A 27,597-nucleotide genomic window follows, 5' to 3' on the forward strand; every position below is an offset into this window, starting at 1 on the left:
TTCAAATTCTTTTGTTGTCTAATTCACAGATATAGTAAGGTTTTTAAACAAGGTATTATGAAGAAGTAGTCAATGATTATATTATGTACATGCTATGCTATTCTAAATTACTTTTGTAACCTTCTGATGCATTTTAACATCTTCTAACCAGTAACAGATATGAGTTTTAGTGAATGAGATGGAAGGCATGCTTTCCCACAGAGAATGACATAAAACTAAATTATTATACAATCCCAGGAGACATATGTCCAGGGAAATTTGAGTCCGTACTTTCAAACTCTGAATGTGTCCATTAATTTAAACTAATGGCTTGCCTAAAATCAAATAACATTAGATTAATGAATATACAGCAATCATTTGAAGTTCAAATGCAAAACGTTCTAAAACCAAGGCCATAATCCATGAGTGACAACACCGTGTATGATAAATCAAGAATGTCCATCACATCTTATCCAATTTTCTTTGAAGGGCATATCAAACTTTCTGGTTATACAACAAGGCAACAGATGCTTTACTTATACAGCCATGAAAAAAGACACCTTGAACATTTTTAGAATTATGAGGTATATTCATTGCATTCCTTTGCTGTATAAATTATAATTTAGGCAGGTATGAAATACTGAGTTCCTATTGCTAAGTGGGAAATGTAAGCAGGTCAAGGGCACAGAGGATTTGGGAAGGCTGCTAATAAAATTTCAGCATCTTTTCCAACATGGATTCACATATATGTATTATTCTAATGAATAAAATTAATCACCACTGTTATTTTCATTATATAATAAAAAAGAAATCATAATCCATTTTCCTCAAACAATAACTGTTTTAGCAATAAAGGCATATAACATAATCTACTAGCTTCTGATCCCTGTAAGGTTGTATTAGCCTTTGAGCGGCATGTTAAGAATTCCTCTTCAAAAGTGGGTAAGGCTGAGGTTCAAAGTAAAAAAGTTAATGAGTGGTGGAGTTATTGTCAAACTTTAATCTTGTTGGGATGGAAAAACAGGATTTCCCTGCAATGTACCATGTTCCTTTGAAGATAGGATCTGTCCTTTTCCCCATTTCTGAAATCATTCATGTTCACCTGAAACTGTAGCAGGAATGCCCAGATGACTAACAACTAATTTGGAAACAAACTATATAAAGAAAGATATTGTGGGCATTCAGTTGAGAGCCACAGTTTTCCAGGCTAGAAGTGTCAGCTTTGTCAATAGTCTAACTCACTCAATTTCAAGGCTGACAGGTACAGAGCAAAAAGTCTATTAAGCATTAGTGTAAATACTGGGAAGTCTGGGAGAAAAGAAACTGGAAGAACTGAGTTGCAGTGCAAAATACAAAAGAATTTGCATCAAGTTACCAGATTTAGTGATTTATTTCTAATCTGCAGTAAATATTCTTAGCTAGCCATACCAAACTCTTTATCTGATAAATATAAGCCTATAGCTTAACAAAGTTCCCAGTTAATTACCTGGAAAATTATACTGAGATCTTGACAGTCATCCTGACCGATGCCTTGTTTTCATTCTCAAGAAAAAAGAAGTAAAAGCCCCAGGAACTTATGGGAAATGAGGAAAGGGCACCATCTTAGCAGGAAAAGAGAAGTAGTTATTAGAAAATATATTAGAGAAGCTGAGATTGAATAGTTTCTTTCAGAGTCAGAAAGTAACACAGAGAAACTTGAATAATAACAAGGAAGGGCATGATGAGGCATAAATAAGGTAAAGGTTCAGGTTCCCCCTCACATGCGTACTAGTCGTTTCCGACTCATCTCCGTTTCAAAGCCGAAGAGCCAGCGCTTGTCTGAGGACGTCTCCGTGGTCATGTGGCCGGCATGACTAGACGCCAAAGGCACACGGAACGCTGTTACCTTCCCACCGTAGTGGTCCCTATTTTTCTACTTGCATTTTACGTGCTTTCGAACTGCTAGGTTGGCAGAAGCTGGGACGAGTAACAGGCGCTCACTCTGTTACGCGGCACTCGGGATTCAACCCACCAAACTGCCGACCTTCTGATCGACAAGCTCAGCGTCCTAACCCACTGAGCCACCGCGTCCCTGAGGCATAAATAGAGAATAACAAAATAACAGAGTTGGAAGAGACCTTGGAAGTCTTCTAGTCTAACCCCCTGCTCAAGCAGGAGACCCTATGCCAATTCAGACAAATGGCTGTCCAGTCTCTTCTTAAAAGCCTCCAGTGATAGAGCACCCACAGCTTTTGAAGGCAAGTGATTACACTGGTTAATTGTTCTCCACTGTTAGGAAATTTTTCCTTAGTTCTAGGTTGCTTGTCTCCTTGTTTAGTTTCCCTCCACTGTTTCTTATCTTGCCTTCTGGTACTTTGGAAAATAGGTTGAGCCCCTCTTCATTGTGGCAGCCCCTTAAATATTGGAACACTGCTCTCATATCACCTCTAGTTCTTCTTTTCATTAGACTAGACATGCTCAATTCCTGCAACTGTTCTTCATATGTTTTAGCCTCCAGGCCCCCAATCATCTTTGCTCCTCTTTTCTGCACTCTTTCTAGAGTCTCAACATCTTTCTTATATTGTGGTGACCAAAACTGGATGCAGTATTCCAAGTTTGGTCTTACTAAGGCTTTATAAAGCAGTGCTAATATTTCAAGTGCTCTTGATTCTATCCTTCTGTTGATGCAGGATTGTATTGGCTTTTTTGCCTGTTGCCACATACTGCTGGCTCATATTTAAGTAATTATCCACTAGGACTCCAAGATCCCTCTCACATTTACATGTTCACTAGTTTCAGGAGAAGGAGAAGGATGGACAAAGACAGCTCAATCTAACACTGGTGATCCCTATGTATTATGGAGGTTGAATCATATAATTCAGAATTCGTGTAATTACATGAGGTGAACCCATGTAATTTGTATATGTAGAAGCTTAAACCAAGGAAGATCTGAGACATACGAGACTGCATACTTGCTAGTAATTCCAGATTTGCTCTTTATTGTGACTTCTATTGCAACTCTCTGTAGTTCACCTTCTCTCTTGGTGTAGGTAGATGGAGCCCAGAGTGAACTTTGAAGAGCGCAGTATATCTTTAAGTAGCTTTAACTTATCCAAGGACATATACAAAGCTTCTTAAATGTTTTTTTCAATTCTATAATCATTTCATAATGGTCTTACCTATGTGAAAATCCAGCACTTTATGATAGAAGAGAATATTTGTAGCTCAGGGCCAAACTCTAAGGTCCTTGGTGTTCTCTCAGCTTGGTTGTTTTCTTGCAGACTTTTCATTACCTAACTAGGTCAGCGTTTCAGTGGTGCTCCAGATATTTGGGGTTGCACCCAAGGCACCTATACTATAATTATTATTTTTATGCCACCCAACTCTCAGCGATTCTAGGTCAATAGAACATTGTTAATAATATTTACAAACAAGGAACAATAAAACATACCAAAATAAAATACAATGCAGAGGAACAAAGATGGCAGAATTTTTTTTTATTGAGACGCAGGTCTCAAGCAGCACTTCTGAGGATTCTTTTACAAAAATACTGTAACTATTTGTTTGGTAGAAGCAATTTCCAATAAACCAGAACATGCAACCACCAACATTCTCTTGCATTTAAGGCATTGTTTAAAAAGCCAAACATTAATCCTGCAATACAGTGGTCTATAAACCTGTAAGGTCATCAACTACATCACAACTCATCTATTAGCTGCTGACAGACGTTTGACTCAAAGGGGAGCATAAGGAAGTGATGGATGTGAGGGCTTTGCTATTGAGCAGACAGATGACAATATGCTGTGCCATATTCTTTGCTTTATATTCTTGGCACAGCAATATTAATAGGAGATTGCAAACAATTTATCTTACCTAACCTATCAAACTGCTCAAGTATGAGAAGAGATGATTGACTGGAAAGAGTAGCAGAGAAGGATGCTGAGGAACTGGGAAGAAGAGCAATAAAAATGGTGAGGGGCTTGGAGGATAAATCCTGTGAGGAAAATTTAAAAGAACTGGATATATATATATAGCTACAGAAGAGAAAGCTAAGGGTTATACATGATAGCAGTTTTCATTTTTGAAAAGTTTTCACAGGGAAGAGAATGTGGATTTCTTTTCTATAGTGCCCTGTAGGTTCTCTGTAGGATGGAACCTATGGATGGAAGCTTTACAGAGAGATCCAAAATCAAAATAAGGAATTACCTGACTGTGGGAGCTATTAAGCAGCAGAACAACTTGTTCCTTCTGGTTGTAGATGCTCCATCACTGGAGGTTTGAAAAAAAATATGGGACAGTCATTTATCTGGCATGGTCAGAGAATTCCTGCCCTGGGAATGACTTTGGACTAAAATCTTCCAACATTATGATTTTATGATGCCATGTAGCATACATAGCATATGTAGTAAGGTGGCAACCAGTTTTTATTCTTCCTTCATATTTGAATTTGTTGAATCTCTGTAGGGAATATGGCTATATCCTCTTTGAAAGTACATACACAAAAGCTCAGCACAGAACATTTTCATTATTTCCCTCCATATTCCAAAGGAGATTGTCTGAAGTCAGAAGGACAGCCTGCAAGCTTTTAGGCTAATTGGAAGGTTGGTGCAAGGGGAAAAGATCAAGGACAAAATAGCTAAAGACCTGTATTCTAGTTTGTAGGGGGAAAAAAACGATTTTCCACAGCAACAGGCAGAGGAAGTCAGTAAACCCGAAAAAGTTCATATTTGTCACTGGCACCATATTGGTTTCCAAATATCTGCTGATTTCCTGAGTAATTCCTGCTGACCCTTCTCTGATCTACCCAGGAGCTTCAATTGTGCAAAAACTACACTACTGGGGTCTCTAGTGCCATTAATTCTGCATTGAATTATGGCCATTATTGGAGTGTGTTCAGTAGGCCCTTTGGTATCTTCTGCTTATTACCTGATTTAAAACTCAAAACTCTCCCTGTTTTTGAAAGCCTTTGTCACTTGTTTCGAACAGCACAGATAAAAGAAGAATAGATATAGCTGTCACTATTTAAATACCATCTTTATTTAATACCTTACCTTTAAAAATTAAAATACCTTACTGTTTAAGAATAGAAAGATGTGAAGCATTAATGTTGAACTTTTTGGATTCAGCTTACAATGTGACATTATTCTACTGTGCCTCAGGCTAAGGAAGACAAAACAGAACTATTAATCCAATTCATGAAGAGAGAGAGAGAAACAGTGCACTGCTTTATTAATAGATACCCATTCAACCATAAAAACTCATTGTTTTCAATTGTTTAAAAGTCTCTTTAATGCTTTGATGGAGATACTCCGGGAAAAAAAAAGTTCATTTCCTCATTTAATATCTACCTTTTTCCTTCCAAAGAACCAAAACAAGTACTATAACCATTGTTTATTTTGTCTATTTGATTTTTATCCTGCCATTATTATTTATACGTAACTCAAGGCAGTGAACCTACTTAAAATTCCTTTCTCCTCCTCTTTTCCCCACCACAACAATCCTGTGAGGTGGGTTGGGCTGTGACTGGCCCAAGGTCACCCAGTCAGCTTCCATGACTAAGGTGGGACTAGAATTCCCAGTCCCCTGATTTCTAGGCCAGCACCTTAACCACTATACCAAACTAGCTAAAGAAAGGGGGGGGGAATGGCTAGCAACAAAACAAAAAAAGTTAGATACTGACTGATATTTAACATGACAACAAAATCACATGAAACCTGGCAGGCAGATTAAAAATAATCTCAAAATTTTAATTCAGTAACTCACTTTGATTTTTTAAAATTGTGTTCAGTATATATTTTAGTAAAAGAAAGATCACTTGAGCAGGTCTCCATTATCATTCAATTACCCTGTACAGGTAATCCTCGTCTTACAACTATTCATTTAATGACCATTCAAAGTTATGACAGTGCTGGGAAAAAATGACTTACAACCAGTCCTCACCCTTACAATTGTCAGAGTCTCCATAGTCATGTAATCAAAATTCAGGCTCTTAGCAGCTGATATGTATTTACAATGGTTGCAGTGTTCTCCGGTCATGTGTGACTTTCTCTGCCAGCTTCCCACAAGGGAAGCTGGATTCACTTAACAACTGTTTGATTCACTTAACAAACATGATTATTCGCTCAACAGTGGGGGAAAAAGTTGAAAAATTGAATGTGATTCACTTAACAACTGTCTTGCTTAGCAATGGAAGTGCTGGTCCCTACTGTGGTCATAAGTCACAGACTACCTGTATTTTCATTCTCATTAATGGAGCTTATTAAGTCCATTAAGGCCTTTTATGAAGCTAGGTAAAGGTAAAGTTCCCCCCGCACATGCGTGCTAGTTGTTTCCAAATCTAGGGGCTGGTGCTCATCTCCGTTTCAAAGCCGAAGAGCCAGCGTTTGTCCGAGGACGACTCCGTGGTCATGTGGCCAGCATGACTAGATGACACCAAAGGCACACGGAACGCTGTTACCTTCCCACCATAGTGGTCCCTATTTTTCTACTTGCATTTTTACGTGCTTTCGAACTGCTAGGTTGGCAGAAGCTGGGACAAGTAACAGGCACTCACTCTGTTATGCGGCACTCAGGATTCGACCCGCCAAACTGCCGACCTTCTGATCAGCTCAGTGTCCTAACCCACTGAGCCACCACGTCCATTTATGAAGCTAGAACTGCCTTTTTGGTGGCAGTAACTAATACCAAATAAAACTATGATAGTCCTGGAATTGTTGTGATTTTAACCAGTCGCGTCTGACTCTTGGTGACTTTAGAGACAAGTGCTCTCCACGCTACCCTATCTTTCAATTGTTGGATATTCAACTTTGTATCAGATTTGATGTTATCAAGCCAGCATGTTCTTGCTTGCTTCTTCTTCTGTTCCACTAATCTTTTCTAGCATCATTGCCCTCTCCAATGAATTTGCATGTACGACATGGCCAAAGTAAATCAGACAGAGTGTTATGAATTTAGTTTCTAGTGATGTGTCTGATTTTATACAATTTAATGCCTCTCTGCTAGTTACTCTGTCCATGGTATATGCAATAATTTATCCCTACGCCACAGTTCAAAGACATCAATTCTTCTTTAATCAGCCATTCTTAGTGTCCAGCTCTCATACCCATACATCATTATAGGGAAGACTATTGCTCTAACCAGATGGCTTTCTGTATTTATATCAATATATCTGCTTTTTCAGATCTTATTCATGTTAACCATTGCAATGCAGCCTACCGTTATCCTGCATTTGATTTCAGGAGTAGAACTGCCAATGTGAACTGCCAATTTTCTATCCAAACATGAGAAGAAATAAAACTGTTCTTCTTTTTCACATATTTTCTATAGAGAAAATAAGTCTATAAAGCCGTATTTATTTACAACCATCTTACAGAGTTAAACCTTTGTATTTTATCTCTCTTTTCTTAATACTATGAATTTGGTCACTGACCTGGATCTTGATGTGTCAATGCAAAACTAATCTGGGACATAGCTAGCCGTGTGTGTGTGTGTGTGTGTGTAAGTGTTTCACTATTATTTTAGCTTTGGATTATAAAATATGTTTATGTAAGGTTTCAAAGTTTACAAAATGTGTTAGATCTTAATCAATTCCTGTTCAGTTTTATAAGTACAACACAAAAAAAGCAATTGTGCATACTGCTATAGGGTTAATTCATCAATAGTAATATATTTTATTGGCATGGTCTGAGAATATTTGTGACAATATTGAAGAGATAATATATTATGTGTATCTCTTTGTAGTGGATATTGGAGAAACAGCAGAAGGGAAATATATAGGCTCTAATGCAGTGGTGGTGAACCTATGGCACACGTGCCAGAGGTAGCACTCAGAGCCCTCTCTGTTGGCACACGCACCACTGCCGCCAGCAGCAGGTCCATCAGGCCACCACCACTGCCTGGAGCAGGAGCCCCGCCCAGCACAAAGGAGGCAAAGCGGCCAACTTGCAAGCTTGAGCAGAGGTGGTAGAGCAGAGGTCACCAACCATTGTCGATTGATGGACTGGAAGAAAAGGGAGGGGGAAGCATTTTACATGCATGCATGCACGCACGGGGCTGCGAGCATGCACACGCTGCAAATGGGGTGGGGCTAGTGCCTGCGTGATACTCACTAGCCCTGCCCTGTTCTTCCATGGTGCAGTGTCTTGTATCTGCACTTTGCAGTGCTGCGGCAGCCGTTTTTGCCCCTTGCAGCACAGTGGCCCATTTTTGTGCTCCCGGGTTTTGCATGCCAGAGGCAGCACTCAGAGGCACCTCCCTGCCCCCTGAGGGCACCACAATGCTGATGCAGCCCTGGCACTTTGCGATAAATAAGTGGGTTTGGGGTTGCGATTTGGGCTCTCGGTCTCTAAAACGTTCGCCATCACTGCTCTAATGTAAAAACCTTTCTGTATTTTGAGACTTGCAGTTGTATAAGATCTGCCACCAGCACAACTGCATACCTCCAGTTTCAGCGAACAGATCAGGCATCCTAGCAATTACTTCAAAATCTTCAGCTGTGGCTTTTAAAAGTGCTAATTTCAGTAATAAGTCTTTTCCCATGTCTCTTGAAAACCATCTTCAAGAGGAGGCTAGACCCACTGGAATGTAGATCAACATTTAAATGTAGCCAGCCATTTTCTAGCATCTAATTTCACCATGTTCCCCACAAGATGCAAGGAGTCTTGGGGCAGTTCACAGAACTGAATGCATGCTAGTGGTTAGAAATGGGGGAAAGGATGTAATCTAGCCTCAGACAGTGTCTGCACCAACATCTTTGCTTGAAACAGCTGAAGGCAGCTGGAATGTCTCTTTAGATTGTAAAAATCAAAGTTGACAACTACCATTCTCTGAGGCAGTATAAACTGCATAGGCATTTCTGTTACTCAAACAAAGGAACATTGCCCCATAGGGGTTAATGAGTGTTATTTGTTAAAATTAGACATCCATTAATTTTCCAGATATATATTTTGGGTCTTCCGGCAAAATTAATAATTTTAGGATTTTTATTGCTACTGCCTAACCTTTCTTTATAGAACTGTATAAGAGCCCTCAGGGCTTCTCTAAGTCCAACAGGACTCGGGATAGAGGAATTATTTCATTTGCATGCAATACGTTATTAATAAAATTCTCCTTTATCTTAGGAGGGTGGAAATCCAAATTAATTAATTAATTATCTATCCAAAATTATGCATGAAGTAGTTAAATAATAGGGGAGCCAAAACAAAATCCTTCTTATCTCTTTTCTTTATTATAAGTTTTTATTGATTTTCCAATATTACAATAGTATCTTTGAAAAGCAACATGGTGTCTCGGTTACAATAGTTCTATTTCATACAAGTACATATTATTACAAATCTCCAATTTGCTGTAGCCACTATTTCCTCTCTTTTTTCCTTTAATACATATTATCTCTTATCTAAATTAACATACTTCTTATTGTTATCCATCAGTTATTTAGTAGTTTTCTTACATTTGTCGATACCTTTATATATTTTATATTTTAACATTCCATCTTTAAGACATCAAACACCTTATATATTTTCCCAGCTTTAATTTTGCATTGATATTAAAGTTAAACGTTTGAAGTTTCTCATTTTTATATTTTTTGGGTGACCTCCCTTCCCTTTACAGAATTCTCTCCAATATCTAATAATATAAATACACTTCTTATCTATCTCATTTCCATATCAACAAGTTAGTAATACAATATAATATTCTTGTTTTCATTAGTTTCCACATATTGAAAATTAGCCAAAATTTCTTCCATTTCAACATTTAATACATCCTTTCATATCGCTACATCCAAGTATATTAATTATGTTATATCATTCTTAAGATATATACATCTTAATCAATTTCATTTAAACAGCTCAATATTTCAATTTAACTGTTGATATTTATACATCTGAGTTCTTTTTTTAATTAGCCAATATTTTTATCTACTCATCAAAACAATATCTCGTAATCCAAGTACAATCCTGTCTATTTTAGTGTTTTCCGTTTCAGGCCTCTTAAATATGTCCTTCAATCTTATTCTTGCTTTTTTCCTTTGCCATGTCATTTTTTGTTTCCTTACTTCAGGGTGATCAAAGAATTCTTGTGTTATTGTATCATATTGAAGTGACCCTCCAATCTCCATTTTTGAAGGGTTGAGGGGTCTAATAAAAGCACCAAATCTTCTCATTATTTTCTCCTCTTGATATAATTGTCCTGGACTGTGTATTTTTTTCTTCCATCTGTTTCTCATTTTGATCTTCAAGTGTCTGTGCCTGTTGAGTAGTTAAATCTTCTGTCAATGTATTTGATTGTTCAATTTCTTCTGTCATGTTCTGTCCCAATAGATTATTAGTTGTTGTCACAATTTGAGTTTGCTTAACCAAGACGCTTTCTAGTTTTTTCCCCAAAAGCTCTTATTTCATCACTGGCTATAGAAAGGAACTGGTAAGTTTGGCAGGTTATTTTCATCATAGCATAGATTTGTTTTTGTATTTCTTCCATGGTGTAGTCTCACATCTGGTGTTCAAGGTTAAAGGTATCAGCCAAGTCTCCTCTTCTTCTCTTCTCTTCTCTTCTCTTCTCTTCTCTTCTCTTCTCTTCTCTTCTCTCTCTCTTTTAAGAGTGTCAGATTGCAATTTCAGGTTTGGCCACTGGGTGTCCCCCAAGTGCTTAAAAAAATCTTTTCTTTTCTTTTAGGGATTCAATCATTTCTTTTATTTTAGAAGAGCAAAGCCAAATTTTCAAATAAGAGTAGGAAGTAAGGAGTAGATAGTCAAAAGCTTTTAGTCCACAAGTTATAAAGTTCTAGTTGAGGTCCAATTCATTTTTTCAACTTTTTTTTTAAAAAACATCCCTGGAGGCTCGATCGCCGCTATTTTGAAGGGAGGGTTGAACTCTCCCCTCCCTCTCCACAGTGGGGAAGGTACTTAGCAGCTTATTTAGGTGAAAGAAAGAAGACTGGAGTATAAGAGAGGGATCTTACCTAGTCTCTTCCACGCTGCTTTAATGTTGCCTGGTGGTAAGTGTGACTTTGGCTGCCTGCAGCCTAGTAACCGGCCAGGTTGCTATGGCCGGTCTTTCATCCGCCGGTTCGAAGGGAATGCAGGCACTAACAGGAGGGTTGTGGCTCCCCCGCGTTTCTGCGAAAGCCCCTTCTTGCTGGTTGCCCCTCCAGGGCAACTCTTTGGCCCTTTTAGGACCCCCCAGCGATGCAAAACTGGATGTGGAAGACGAGAGCCATCCTCCAGATGTCCATAATGGCGGTGTTGGCAAACCGGAAGTCCAAAACCCTTCTTATATCTTTTGGATGCTGAGAGCAACTGTTAAATGTCCCATGGGGTTGCATTTAATTTTCAATGTTGTATATAGAATTTGTGTGATGACTCCTCCAGATGCTTCCTCAGACACCTCTCCGGATGCTAGGTTGGAGGAGTATGAGCCAGTCCTGGGCAAGTCAGGAGGGGAGGTGGCCAATGGCTCTGAGGTGGGGGTTGAAAGGCCAAGAAACATGGAGTAGCTGCAGCAAGACCAACCAGATGAGCAGCTGGCTGAGTGTGGGGCATTTGAGGCAGAGCTGCAGCAGGACAGTCCTGAGGCTTCAGATGGGGGGAGCACACAGCTACAGCCAGTCAGCAATGAGGAAAAGGAACTGCTTTCTCCACCTCATCCAAGAGCATGTGGGGCAGGGAAAAAACAGGAGCAGCAGAGGTTAGCCCAACTACTTGCGAGGCAGCAGTCTCGTCCTTTTTAATGGGCTGCACTGGGAGCTGGCTATTTAGAGCAGTGGAAGGAGGGGAACAATGCTGAGAATGTTTCAGTTTCCTGGCTATGTGTGCTCCTGTGCTCCTGACTCTTGTCTGGGACTTTGGATCATGTTTCATGGACTCTGGATTTGTCTCTGTCCTGTGGATTTACTTTCTCTTGGCTCTGCTTTTGGGATTTATCCTTTGTTTGTGGACTTGCCTTGGTTTTGTGGACTTGTCTTGGCTTCGTAGACTTGCCTTGGTTTTGTGCATTTGCTTTGACACAATAGGCTTGCCTTGCTTTGCTCTTCTACAATTTATTGCACATCTTGTGACAGGTGAAATAAAATACAGTTTTAAATCCAGTAAAGGCTGTTCACAGATGTCTGATGGAGCAGATAGAAATTTTAATAATAAATTTATTAAAATTTACACGTGAAATAAAAAACTAATACAAAGAAGGATATAAAAACTCTTTAAAAAGTGCAGAGAAAAAAATAATAAAAGAAAAAAGGTATATAAACAAATAACTCTCCTCTTCCTCCAGACCAATACAAATATTTCACTAACTTATCGCCTTCTCTAATATTTCTATGAAAGATCTTTCCTTCCTATACTTTATCTCTTATCAATAAACAAATTCTAAAACCTCATTCAAGTCTAATCAGCAAAAGTGCCTTACTAGAACTAACATATATATTTTAACCTTAATTGAATAAATCAGTTTTATATTTCTTTGCTTTACTTTTAATATAGTACACCTCACTTTCTTTAAAAATACAGCAATAGAAATATTTTCCCATATCTTATCTACCACAATAAACAAACCTTTGTCATCTAGTAAGAAAAAAAGTCCATTAAGAGTTACCAGAAATAACATATGTATTTTCATATTGGTCAGTAAGTCCACTTTGTACTCCTTCTATTTATTTATAAAAGGCTTTATCTTTAATCCCTTCAGTGGTGTTAACAGTCTGATTGCTTATCATTTTATCTTTATTTCCTCTCAGAAACTCCTTCACTAGTCTAATGTGTCTCTTGTGAATTAAAAAAAAGCTATCTAAGTCACTCTTTGAATTACTTTTTGTACTGTCTCCTTTAATTATTAAGACATCATTGAAAGAAGCTTGGAGAGTAAACCACCGTCAAAATCTAAAACCCGAGCTACATGTTTTTTCTATTATTTCAATATTAAGACATCAGTCAGTTTCATGTGTAAATCCAGTTTTCCATATCATTCTTGTAGCCTGACCTTTTCAGATTCATATTCAAACCAGCCTCAGTCTCTGTTTTATCCAGTAAAATCTGCTTAGCTGAATGTGATGTGTTTAGAATTGCGGTAAAAGGAAAAGAGCATGCTAAAACTTTAACTATTAAAATTCTAAGAGCTTTATTTCCTTCTGCTGTCTGTAGCATCAAACAGAAAAGCAGAAAAATAACGTATTTGTTGGTGAGGCAGGGTGGAGCCCAGCATCCTCCCTTTTGGGGGATGGCAAGGCAATGCACTGCCCCCGGGAAGGTGTGCCTGACAGAGAAGAGCAACCACCACATTCCCCATGTTTTACAGGAGGTGGAGCAGGCACCTCTCACCATGCCATGTCCAATGGGAAGGCAGAGGCTCACCCCTGGACACATGGATTGGTCACTGAGAAGTGCAGCTAATTGCCCAGGGCTAGGCAGAGGGGGAGGAATGGCAGGGACGAGTGGCAGGGGAGGGGCAAAGGGGAAATGGCAGGAGAGGGACGGATGTGGTTGGTTGGCTGGGGCAGGGGGGACTTGGATGAAGCAGGTGGGGCCAGGTGGCTGCAGCCAATTGTTCCATTCCAGCTACTAGAGTTGGATAACCTGCCAGAGACTGCTCTTTTATGGTTTCCTCACATGAAGCATCTGTATGAAGCACCTGTGGCCAATCTTGATCCCCTTTTTGTTCCAGAGAGGGGTTCTGAGGAGCCAATCCACTCACCAACATCTCTTTTTGCTATGGCTATCAGTACTGCTCTCTTGGAATTGTCTTCCATCTGCCATTGCTTCCCTGGAAGTCCCTTGAGTAGGTAAAATATTTTTTATCGGGTGCTCTAGGATACAACCATTGATCTACAGCAAAATCTTTCTTCCTAAAACTTCCCACAAAGAGACCTTCCTGCTCATGTATTTAATTACAGTTAATGATTGTTAAAGAAACAACAACCAAATACAGCATGGAGCTTATAATGGTCTCTATAAAATGTGCCAAGGCTTAAAAAATGAGAAAGGGAAGCAATGATCACAATGAAATTAGCAGGATCATCCTTCATTATAAATGGGGAGAATTATGACAAATTCTTTTTTTACAAGGTGGAAAAATGCCATAGGCTTGCAAAGATGCTAATATGATATTAATACCTAAAGAGGGACAAGATTTCACTTCAGCAAGGCATTATAGACCATTATTGAAAAATTACTATAAGTCTACAATCATTTTAGATGAAAGACTGAAAATAATTTTGTTAAGCCTTTATTCATGAGGATTAATGTAGGATTAAAGCAGTTAAAAGATAATATTAGAACTTGCCTTGGATATTTTGGAATATTTATAACAATATAGTGAAAAACATCTTTTTAAATGTGGAAAAGGCTTTTGACAATTTAAACTGGTTTTTGTTTGTTTCAGATTATGGTTATAAACAAAATAAAAGTGAATTTGAAATAGAATTATTAATTAGGATCATTAATTGAAATAGAATTATTAATGAGGATCATATTATTGCTAATATATATTATATAAACTTATATAAACTTTATATATATATATATATATATATATATATATATATATATATATATATATATATATATATATATATATATAAAATATGTTTATATGAAGTTTATAGTTTGTTGAAATATGGGACATAAGAAGAACAAGTGAAAAAATGTAAGATAAAATGGGTTAAAAGCTTTGTCTATAATATACAAATGGACCAATGGGAAAATAGGGGCTGAAAGGGTTGAAATTCACTTTATGTTCTAGTCTTAGGAAGAATTTTTATAAAATGATATATCATTGGTATTTGTCTCCATAAAGTTATTTTGAATCTTTGCTGGAAATGTGAACGATATGAAGGGACATTATAGCATGTTTGGGGAACATGCAAAAAAACTAAAAAAAATGGATACAAATACATACATTAATGCAGAAGATGTTATATATATATATTTGTTGCAGAAGTCAGAAGCTTTTTTCTATTCTTTTGTTCTCTCTGCCCCTTTTTCATATTTTTTCTGCCTTTTTTCTTACTTCTTTTGCTCTTTTTTATTGTGTTAGCTTTTACATTCTTTATAAAATAATAAAATACACACATACACACTCCTACATAAAATTGGGGACAATTATTTTAAGACCTTAGGATTGCAAATCTTTAAGGACATGCTAATGTTTATTAATATAAACTTTATCATATGCGTAAGACTGTAAGACCTCCAGCTGTCTGCATTTGTTTACTGATTTAGTTTCTACTATTAAATTTCTTACCTAGGTGAACACCAACTCTCTCATAAGTACTTTCCTAATGGCTACATAATCTAATTTGAACTGCTGCTGCTGTTTACATTACTCATTGTCTGTATAAATTAATATACTGTATCATAGACTTAAAGGCTTAAATGAGAATATAAGAGAAGAGTACACTTACAGAAATTGTGGGGATGAAAAATGCTCCCCAAGGGACTATTTAACATGACAAAGTTTTCTGTAAAGGGGAACCTGAGGCTAGTAGGGTTCTTTCACATGCGAGCTAGTTTAATCTATATAAAAAAGTGACAAATGATTCCTTATGAAACAGAATAGCAATATAATTTACAGAACAGAGCACTGCACCTTCGTGAGACATTTAACAAAGGACACAGGTTCAATTACTTCAGCACACTACTCATTCTTTATCAAGATGACCAAAAGGTTGTTCAATCATATTTCATTTTTTTGTAATTACCCTACTCCTGTATTTTACTGGAATAGGTCAATTAGACCAGGGGTACCCAACCTGCAGGCTCTGGCCTACTACCAGGCCATGGGCCATTCAGAACCGAGCCGTGGAGGTGGCGAGCACCTCTCGGCCTACACATTATTCATTTTTTGTAAAGTATATCAATAATATTACCAATCACCCAAAATAATATGAGGTACAATATCCTTTTAAAAAGCATATTTATCTTCATAAAGCATTTCATTTGCATCTCGTGACTGAAAGCAATAGGTCATCACTACTTATTGAAAATCCTTAAAAAACATGGCTATGTTTTAAAGAAGACAAGAGGAAGCTGATCTTCATGAGACATTTGATATACAATGTTCTAAAGTTATACTACTTGCATTTGTTATAAACTCAGAAAGTATTTTGTGGTATCATTTCATATACCACTTGCTGACTGTTGCCAGTACTCTAGTTTGAGTACTATGAAAGAATCAATGTATCTGCACTATGTTATCAGCTAATGATAAATGTCTAGGTCAGAAATTTGAATCTGAAAATCCAAAAAGCATTCATTTTAAAAGGTCTATCTTTCAGTATTATTTATTTAGTTATTAATTTATTATTATTAACAACTGTCATTTGACAAGATTTTCAGAAAGGAATGAGAAATTACAAAATGCAAAAATAAAAACAGGAAAATAAGACACAATTAATCTTGCATTTTTTTCCCATATGTTTTTATTTTCAAACAAAATAAAACAAAGAAACAACAGAAAATAAAGGAAACTACTGATATTCATAGCATGTTTGGTGTAGTGGTTAAGGTGTTGGCCTAGAAACTGGGAGATTGTGAGTTGTAGGCATCCCTTAAGTATCAAAGCCATTGTTGGTGTGGAGAAATAAGGTTATTAGACTTGTTCACCACCTTGAGTTATATCTAAAAACATGGGGGAAAAACTATAATAAGAATAAATACAGAGAGCAAGGTAATTTTTTTTTAAAAAAAACCCTCCTTTTTTTACAACTCTGTAGTCCCTTAATTTGGGGTAGAGTCGGGGCGGCTGGATGGAGCTGAGTGTAAGGCCCTTTCTGATGCCATGTGGAGTTTGTAGCAGATATATTTTTTATTTGTGCCCTGAGACAGAAACACCCACCACTACCTAGGATTGAACTCTCAACCAACCAACTCTCAAGCAAGTGTCTTCACCACTAGGAACAAGATAAATATTAACTGCACATATTCATTAGAGAAGCCTAACCAAATTCAAGCAAGAATATCCAGTGTATTATACAGAAAGGCAAGCTAAAAACACATGCTTTTTAAAGAAAAAAAGAAAATAAAAATAATTTAATCTATCAAGCAATAATAGCAGATAAACAAAACACTAGAAATCTATACTGGTTTAAGAAGCAGTCCTGCTCAATGTTCCTCCATTTGAAATGACTTATCTCTTGCTCTAGTGTGTTGTTCCTGTGATTTTGCTTGTGATTCCTATACCCTGACCATTAGACTGTCTACAAGACCTGACTTGGTTCTCTGAACTTTATTGTATTGGGCTTCCCTTCTGTGCATTTCTACTGAAAGCAAAACTACCCAGGCAAGTTTTCTTTCCAAGAGACTCTAATTTGATAACACTCCTTTACTTCTCTTCCATTATCTGCTCAGCCTTAAGTAAATTGCTGTTTTAACTTAGCAACTGTATGTGTATGAGTTCAAAACCTGAAAAGAGGACAGTGATTCACAAGACCAAATCATATCAGTCAGCCTTTCAATATGAATGATTTATAGCACTGGTGTCCAACCATGCCTAGACCACATTGAGTGAAGAGGAATTGTCTTGGGATGCACATAATATATATAATATAGTTCATCATCATCATCTTCTTCCTAGCAATATTCCTGCAGGTGCAGGCCCTGCTTTTCAAATCGATGAATGGTACTTTGCACGATTAAATGCAGCATCTGGTTTCAATTGGGTAGTTTTCATGTCTGCATTTATTGTGTCTTGCCATCTTTGCTTCAGCCTTCCATGCAAGTGCTTGCCATCTGTGTTAAAGTGGAAGGCAATGCAGGCAATAGCTTGGAGTGTTGCTCATAGGACACAGCCATACCACTGTAGGCTTTCTCCTGCATTTTCTCAGGTATTGGTGCAATGCTCATTTACTGCCAAACTGTGTCACTGCTGACAACAACTAACAACTAACAAAAGATGTGCATCTCCATAGCATATAAAGAGTGCTCAGTGCATTTGCTGGTTAGCCAGACTCAGTGTCATATAAAGCTATTGGACTCTGACTGGGCAGAGTCTGACATAGAGGAATTGAGCGGTCTTGAGCATGTTATCTGGACTGAGTTCGACCCTGTTTCCCCCGATGACGTGGACAGGATCATGAGGAGACTGAGCTCCACTACTTGTTTACTGGACCCGTGCCCCTCCTGGCTGGTTTATGCGGCCCGGGAGGAGACACGAGGCTGGTTCCAAGCAGTAATAATGGCTTCCTTGAAGGAGGGCATCTTTCCCACCTCCTTGAAGGAGGCGGTGGTGAGACCCCTCCTCAAGAAGCCTGCCCTGGACCCGGCTGTTTTAAATAACTATCGTCCGGTCTCCAACCTTCACTTTTTGGTGAAGGTTGTTGAGAGTGTGGTGGCGCATCAGCTTCCTCTGTTCCTGGAGGAAACTGATTATCTTGACCCGTACCAATCGGGTTTCAGGCCCAAGTACAGCACGGAGACGGCATTGGTCGCGCTGGTGAATGATCTCTGGCGGGCTCGGGATAGGGGATGTTCCTCTGTCCTAGTCCTGTCCTAGTCCTCTCAGCGGCTTTCGATACCATCGACCATGGTATCCTACTGCGGCGTCTCAGGGGGTTGGGAGTGGGAGGCACCATTTTACAGTGGTTCTCCTATCTCCTGGGCCGCTCACAGTCAGTGTTGATGGGAGGGCAGAGGTCCGCCTCGAGGTCTCTCGTTTGTGGAGTCCCTCAGGGGTCGGTCCTCTCTCCCCTCCTGTTCAACATCTACATGAAACCGCTGGGCGAGCTCATTCGTGGTTTCAGGGTGGGGTATCATCAGTACGCTGATGATACCCAACTTTTTCTTTCCACCCCGAACCAACCCAGTGATGTCCTCGACGTGATATCCCGTTGCCTGGAGGCGGTCCGGGTTTGGATGGGGAGAAACAGGCTTCGTCTCAATCCTGCCAAGACTGAGTGGCTGTGCATACCAGCATCTCGGGTTAGCCAGGCTGTTCCATCATTAATGATGGGGGGTGAGGTGTTACCTCCCGTCGATAGGGCTCGCAACTTGGGCATCCTCTTGGATTCACGGCTCAGCTTTGAAGACCATATAGGAGCCGTGACCAGGGGGGCTTTTGCCCAGGTTCACCTGGTGCGCCAGTTGCATCCCTATCTGGACCGAGATGCCCTACACACAGTCACCCATGCGCTCATGACCTCCCGGCTAGACTACTGCAACGCTCTCTACATGGGGCTGCCCTTGAGGACCACTCGGAGGCTTCAACTAGTGAATGCAGCCGCGCGAGTTGTAATGGGAGTTTCCCGATACTCCCGTGTAATACCTCTGCTCCACAAGCTGCATTGGCTTCCAGTTGCCCTCCGGGTGAGATTCAAGGTGCTGGTAATGACCTATAAAGCTCTAAATGGCTTGGGTCTGGATTATCTAAGGGAGCACCTGCTGCCGGCATCAACTTCCCATCGTCCTGTGTACTCCCACAGGGAGGGCCTTCTCAGGATACCTCTGGTTAAGGAATGCCGGCGGGTTATTCCCAGGGGAAGAGCGTTCTCTGTGGGCACGCCGGTCCTATGGAAACAACTTCCCACGGAACTTAGGACTGCCCCCGACCTTCGCTCATTTCGTCAGGACCTGAAAACTTGGCTCTTCGAGCTGTCTGGCCCAGACTGAGGGGTTTAATTTTAATTGGGTTTTAGTTTTAAATTTCAGGGACTTGAATTAATTAATTGTTTTAACTGATTTTAATTTTTGTAAGTTATGTTTTTAATTTTCCCTGTAAACTGCCCTGAGTCCTACGGGAATAGGGCGGTATATAAATTTAATTAAATAAATAAATAAATAAATAAATAAATAAATAAATAAATAAATATCATTGTTTTATATACCTTCGATTTTAGATAGATGGACATGTGTCAATCGCAAAGCACTCCAATGATTTCCTTCCTTCTTAGCCACGTTTTGTTCACTCTTGCACACACTTTGTCATTAGTGCTGTCTTCCTTTGTAGATAGGATCCTAACCAAAAGTGTTGATCTTCACTAGATTTTCATTGCTGTACGAGTCCGGGGTATGTTGCAGGTGCTTGTCTGTTTGAATTCTGAAGTCCCAGAGCAGTTTAACTTTATCATTTTCTATTACTTCCTCTATTTTATGATCCTGCCAGTTCTTGCTTACAGGCAAATGATATTTCTTGCAGATCTTCCAATGCACCATTGTTGCTAATTTGTCATGCCGCTGCTTGTAGTCAGTCTGTGCGATCTTCTTGCAGCAGCTTACCAGGTGGTCCACTGTTTCTTCAGCTTCTTTGCATAGGTGGTGGTATTATTATTATTATTATTATTATTATTATTATTATTATTATTATTATTATTATTATCATCATTATCATTATTATTATTATCTCATGCCTTACTAGCTATTCATTCTCTTGAAAGTGATGAGAATTCATTCTATGACTTCTCCATATGCATAGAACAAATGCGAGCTCTTTTTTTTTTGAGCCACAGTGTCTCTCTAACTATAAGTACAAGTTGGCATCTCTGATGATACAAATGGGTATTATATTATTCAAAAGTCTAAAAACATGAAAATTGTAATGTAAGCACATAACTAAATTAGACGCATTATTTTTAAAAAACATCTAGAGCATCTTTTGGGCCCCAGGGACCAGTTCCATGGAAAGTGGTTTTTCCACAGACCGGAGGCTGTGTGGTTTTGTGTGCTGCCTGCATCCCACAGATGAGGCTTTGCTTGTTTGTGTGGACCAGTTGCTGGCATGCCATGGCCCAGTACTGGTCCACAGACCAGGGGTTGGGGACCCCTGACCTACAGAATCCCTTCCCATCAAAAGCTGACCTCAGCTACATGCGTGATATGGTCCCATTTAACTTGTATACTGGTTCCAAGAATCTTGAAGAGATAATTCTTGCCACAAGCATTGATACAAGAGGCTGGAGATCAGAACAGTTGGATATGGATGTGTGGGGAGGTGTTGCTTTTGGGGCATTAAGAATTTTTATTGTGGATCTTACAGTGTTTATGTTTTTATTGTTCTATGAGCTACCCAGGGTTATGGTACATGGGTGGCTATATAAGTCAATTATATAAGTCATTTAAATAAATACATACATATTAAATCCTGGCCCGTTCACCAATATAACTAAAAACGACTTGAACTTGTCCTGTTAACATATTCAATATTAGAAATTCACTAAAACTCCCTTGAATCTTGGCCTTCAATTCAAAAAAGTGATTGGAATTGTATTTTAAAAACCAGGCTTAAGCAAAGAAATAGTAAATAACCACTAAAGAAAAAACTATTGACCTGATTCTAACTTATATTAGTTGATCTATTATAATAAAAATGACCTTTCTCTCAAAGAGCATTATTTCACCATTTCTAGCAGTATTAAGATTCCTTCAAATCATGATCATCCATCCCTGAGAAGTAAATGGGAAATCATGTGTGAATAATAAGGCAGTTCCCTTTCAGAATATTTCCCTTTAAGCTTTATGCAGATAAAAAAAAAAACAAATATACTCATTAATGTGAAGATCAAGATTCTGATATAATAATGTTTTTAGGACTTAAGCAATAATCACAAACATTTTATGCCTTGAACTTTTATATGATGCTTTTCTTGTGGAAAGATTTTCATTTTCATTTGGTTAAAAAAAAGGATATTTCAATACAGATACTTCTATCTGTAGAAAAAGAAGTGATGAAGGAAATTGTGCAGAGCATCACTGAAAAAGTGACTTATGTCCATTTTTCACACTTACAACCATTCCAGCATCCCCACAGTCATGTGATCAAAATTCAGACAGTTAGCAAGTGACTCCTATTTATGATGGTTGTAGTGTCCCAGGATCATGTGATCACCATTTGCGACCTTCTGACAAGCAAAGTCAATGGGTAAACCAGATTTACTTAACAAACATGTGACCAATGTAACAACTGCTGAGTTTCACAACAAGTGTAGCAAGAAAGGTCATAAAGATGGGGCAAAACTCACTTAACAAATGATTATTGTTCTTTTAGCCTACTGTCCAAAAGCTCCAAAAAGAGAGTATAGTCTTCATCTGCTTTAAGAATGCTATTAACGAGAGTGCCATTTTTACCATACAGTAGACAATTCCATAGACCTGGCACCTCCATAGGCATATAGAGGAAGGTCTTCTCCATAATGCTGGTTCTATGTTGCTGGGAGAGGAAATTTACCAAGAATGTTTCCTGTGTAGCATGCAGAAGAACAGAGAATCTGCTTGGAGGAGGCAGACCCATAAGAGTAAAGCACCTGAGCCAGATAGGTTGTCATACAAGTTGAGTCCACGCTGAAAATCTTCCAATAGCCAAAATAACCTCCACAAGAAGGATATGATACTGCTGAATCAGGACTATCTCTTCAACAATCACATAGCTGCATTTTGAACTTGTGCAGTTTCAGGTAGACTTTGAAGGCAGCCTCATGAAAATTGCATTATTTATTTAAAGTATTTGAAAACGTTTATTATAGATGAAATCTCACTCCAGATGACCTTCAGACATGAAAAAAGACCTTCTACACTACCACTTTAGTTCATAACCATCAAAAAATACATAGCAGCTGCTAATCGATATGCTAGTCTACCTATGTTTTCCTCATACTCAATTCTAAATAGCAAGCATGACATCCAAAATATTAGAACAATATTATTTAAAATCACACTGGCACCAATGGATTGCAAAAAAAAAAATATTAGTTTATAACATGCATTCGATCTGTTGATTCAGTGTTGATTCTATTCTGTTTTCACATGTTTTAAATGCCCAGTCTTGCCACAACACATTTTTATATTTAGTGTGATTCCTGAAAGCAAGAATCTTCTTAGCATTGATTTACAGAGGCTTTACCTTACTGAGATATGAAGGTCAAATTGATAACCACCTTAAATATGCCCAAAAGTATATACAATGAGAATAGAAATATAAATACAAACATGCATGCATCTAGATCTGTAAATTCTATTGACAGAAACAAAGAAGCCAATGGCAAGTTAATATTTCCTACCTTCAAATGAGATAATATATATTTTGTTTCATTTCCTTCATGCCATATACAGTGTTCCACAAAAAATGTAGACACTACATATGTCATGCTTCAGTATATAATACAGAGATGCTGTACAAGATAAATTTTTACCCTGATGAGTATTAAGTCATTTGAACATTTCCTTCTAATTAACTTTGGGAACACCCTCATTTATGCCAAACAAATGAATATGAAGGCTAACAGGAACTTCATAGTATTTTTAATATTTATTTAAATAAAATAAATCATTACAGTAGCAACTCAGCATATATTTTAAGGCAGGACATGTAGAAACCATAAGGAACTATCAAATACCTCTTCTAATAGCTCATATTCTTTAAAGCATATAGGTGATGACCTATAAAGCCCTAAATGGCTTGGGTCCGGGATATCTGAGGGAACACCTGCTGCCGGCATCAAGTTCCCTTCGTCCTGTGCGCTCCCACAGGGAGGGCCTTCTCAGGGTGCCGTCAGCAAAGGATTGCCGGAGGGCGACACCCAGGGGGAGGGCCTTCTCTGTGGGCACGCCTGCCCTTTGGAACCAGTTACCCGTAGAGCTCAGGACTGCCCCAGATTTTTGTTCGTTCTGCTGGGACCTGAAGACCTGGCTCTTTGAGCTTTCCGGCCAGGACTGAGAACTTTTAATTTTTAACCTATTGTAATTGGGTTTTTTTAATTAGAGTTAAGGGTTTTAGATTTTAATTAAGGATAATTTAATTTATTTTAATTTGTTATTAACTTTTGTATTGTTATATTGTTTTAATCGCCTTGTGAACCGCCCTGGGTCCTATGGGAGAAGGGCGGTATATAAGTCTAAATAATAAATAAATAAATAAATATGCTATGAAATGGCAGGCACTGCTGAAAGTTAGTGTTTATGTCTATATCATTAAACAGAGGAGATATCATATATAGCATATATCATATATAAGCATCTATGGTGTGCAAACTGCAGGGACCCACTAAACAGAAAAGTCCTGTAAGCATACAACTTTAATCAGATTAGCAATTATATGATGCCATGTTCATAATTGGCCACAGGCAATCGCATCTCAAAATTAAGCAGCTATAGTTCACTGGTAGAGATGCAGATATAGTGGTACCTCAGTATTCATCATTAACTGGATCCAGGAGGTGCGACGAATACTAAAAACGAGTGCCAAACAAACCAAGTGACTAATGGATAAGCCTTTGTTTTGGCTTGAAAGGGTAGCGAGTCATGAGGCAGCTGATATTAACAAGCTCTAATTTGCATATCAAGTACCAAACAAACAATAAGTACCAGGACAAAATTTTCACATTAAAATGTGTCAAGTATCAAATTTGATGAGTTTCAAAGCAGTTGAATACCTAGATACCACTTTATCTACTTCTAAATAACAAAAGAGAAGAGAACTTGGCCAAAGAAGACAAGAGAGAATCCCATTGCATTAGTGGAAATCTAATACTGGGTCCCTTGCTAAACAAGTATATCTTTGATTTCAGCATTGTCATGGGTGCCCATGGATATCAGGCTAAATATTTTTAATGTTGAGCCTTGCTTTGGTCATCTCTTTGTGACTTAGATAGGAAATTGAGGGTGAGGGTGCAACCCTGCTAGTTTTCTGGAATCTCTCAATGAATTTGTAGTCTAGGAGGCACTGTTTTGCAATGGTTCTGCTCCTTTTTGTCAAGACATACCCAGGTGTGCTGGAGGAATACTTTTCAACAACTTGATGGTCGCTGTATAGAATTCCTCAGAGATCTATATCTTGCCCTGTCTACTACTGCTACATGAAACTGCTAAGATGTGTTGTCTAGAGCTTTAGAGTTAGTTACAAATAGTTGACTGATGAGATTATCTCTACTCTTCTCTGTCATCAAACCCCAAAGCAGCAATTAATATCTCTGCATACTGATTAATTTTGATAATAGAGCTGGATAAAAATAAGCTGAAATTAAATTCAGATAAGAAGAGGTAAGAGAAAACTAGACTTGGAGGTTGAGGTGAAATGTGTCTGGCATGGACTTGCACATATCTCAAAAGAGCAGGTTTGCAGTTTAGGAGTTTCCCTTGATCTTCAGCTGTTATCAGATTTGCTAGTAATAGTTGTGATGAGTGTACTTGCATACATATAGCTAATGTGCCAACTGTGACTTTTTCTGAACCAATCAGACTTAGTGATAATTATCCATGCCTTGATCATAACACCTTGATTTCAGGATTATCCTAAAGGTGCCATAAAATGGCAACTACAACGGTCAAGCTGCTAAATGATGTGAGGAAGAGAGAATATGGTACAGTGGAACATCTATATCATCTGTTTATTTGCTGTTTAATTCAAGATGCTGATGTTGACTTTTAAAAGAATGTGAATCTTGCTCTTCCACAATGAACTCAGATGGCCCCATTCTTATCTATCTAATATATGGAATAAGACCCTCTCTTCTATTGCTTCTTAGCTGTTGAAGTCATTCCCCATTCTCACAGGACTAGAAAAATATATTTCTGGTGCATCGACTTCAACCTATTAATTGATTTAATTATGCTGATTTGAATGGTTCCAATTCTACTAATCATACTGTACAAATAAAACCTCATATTATGTTTCAATAAGAAAAAGGCATAGAAACAATATGCATCTGCTAGGCATACCAACATAAAAAATCACATTAAACAGTCTGCGTGTTTTGTATTTAAAAATTACCATTTCACCATGTTTCCAAATTGAAAACTATACAGTTATTAATCATTTATTCTGCTCAAAATATTGAAATCAAAACAATGTTATTCCAATGTAGTTTGATATAGTTTGCCTTAAATTGCCTTCTGTATGTCAAAGAATTTTCTTATCCTAGTTATGACCTTCCATTTTTACTAGGTTAATACAGAATAATAAAATATGAATGATCTAACTTTTAAAATAAAAATACATCGTTTGAATTTATTTTGTCTTTCCTGTAGGAATCCCAAGGTATAGCTCTATGATTGAATTGGCTTTGCTTTATAACCAACAGCTATAATAAACAACTTACTGATGTATAAAGGAATCCTTCTCCATTAAGGGCTATATACAAGCCTGTTTTTACACCCTGGATAGCAACAACTCGAAGTCCCACTGGTATGAGGTTGAACAATGCTGTAAAAATAAAGAAGATCTATCACAGGGAAGCAAAGACATAAATGAAATAATATTGCTGACATAATAAGCATAGCGTATAGCATTTTATATACACTATCATGACAGATAAAATAGGTAATGAAATGAAATTCCATTTACAGTAATAGGAGCGGTGTTCATAAAACCTGCTACACCAATTGGAGGCCACTTTTGGCTTCTGATCAGAATGTGAACCCCAGCCCCCCACCCCTGCAGCCCATTTTTGATCATCACAGTCTTTCCAGGGACAGCAAGGCAGTGTTTTCTTTGTTGAAGAGGAAGATTTATGGAAAAGTTAAGAACAATACTTTAGCAATTAAAAAAACTTTTTATTCCACACACTTCAAAAAAAATGTTCATTCTTGCACTAAGCCATGTTTTACTCAATGGTCATGAGGTTCACACATCCATTGAACTACACCATAGCCATTTACAGTACATTGACTTGTGCAAACCCAGGCCAAATTTTGACCCTGAATATATTATAAGAGAACAATAAAACAACAAAATTCAAATATATTCTTAGACTACTGCAGAAGGAGCTTTAAGTTACCTTTAAATACATTTGTATTTTGGTCACATTCTGGTTCAATTACTAGTTTTCATGAATGGACATAGTGCAACAAACGAACAGTGTGGTACAGCCATTCATCACATAACAAAATAATTTCTCCATCTTGGCAACCCATCTGATACCTCTAGTTCAGGGGTAGGCAACCTTGGCTCTTTTATGACTCGTGTACTTCAACTCCCAGAATTCCTGAGCCAGCATGGCTGGCTCAGGAATTCTGGGAGTTGAAGTCCACTGGTTATAAAAGAGCCAAGGTTGCCTGCCCCTGCTCTAGCTAGTGAACTGTGCTGGCTCACAGTAGACCTCCAAATACAATTCAAGGTGACAGGTGTTACCTATAAAGCCCTTCATGGTTCACAAGATATTTGTGGGATTGTCTGTCTCTAGATCTTTCTGCCACTCTGCATGCTTCAGCAGAATTGGCCTGCTGCAGAGCCTCTTCTTGAGTTAATGCCATCAGGAGAGATTTAGGAGAAGTACCTTTTCTGTTGTGACACCTGTCCTATGGAAATATCTCCCCTCAGAAATTTGATCCTGACCCTGCTAGTCTTTGAAGACCTTGTCTGTTCTCTTGGCGTTTGGGTCAAGATGTTAGATGAATTGAGAGGTGGAGGATATAGTGATGTGCCTTGACTTTTTATTTGTTATCTCTGTTGATTTTGTGTTTCATTGCCGAGGATATTGTATTGTTTTTACTATACACCACCCAGAGTTGCATTTTTACAAGCTGAGTGGCTACATAAATCCATAAATAAATCAATAAATAAATTTGTGTATGCTGAATGTACATTTTGAGGCGGATATCAATCCTAGTATTCAGAAAAACTACATTCACAAATATATTAAGCATGAGAAAAACCTGAGAAACAGAGACTAAAACAAACCTTAGAAATAAGGGGAAATGTCTTTTATAGACATGTAATCATGATATTTAGCAA

At 38.2% G+C, this 27,597-nt stretch overlaps 1 protein-coding gene across 2 annotated transcripts in view; it reads right to left on the reverse strand.

The window, feature by feature from the left end:
• The window catches only part of FGF14 (fibroblast growth factor 14), a gene marked incomplete at both ends in the record, with an annotated part of 341,505 nt that overhangs the window by 65,057 nt on the left and 248,851 nt on the right, over window positions 1-27,597 (reverse strand). For both annotated transcript variants that reach the window (XM_083361728.1, XM_083361729.1), the window contains one exon: window positions 25,964-26,067. In XM_083361728.1, coding sequence (XP_083217854.1) covers window positions 25,964-26,067 — 104 coding nt within the window. The remainder of the gene's footprint in view (window positions 1-25,963; window positions 26,068-27,597) is intronic.

The sequence above is a fragment of the Vipera ursinii genome (assembly GCF_947247035.1).
Source record: "Vipera ursinii genome assembly, chromosome: 4".
In the NCBI taxonomy this organism is placed as follows: Eukaryota; Metazoa; Chordata; class Lepidosauria; order Squamata; family Viperidae; genus Vipera; species Vipera ursinii.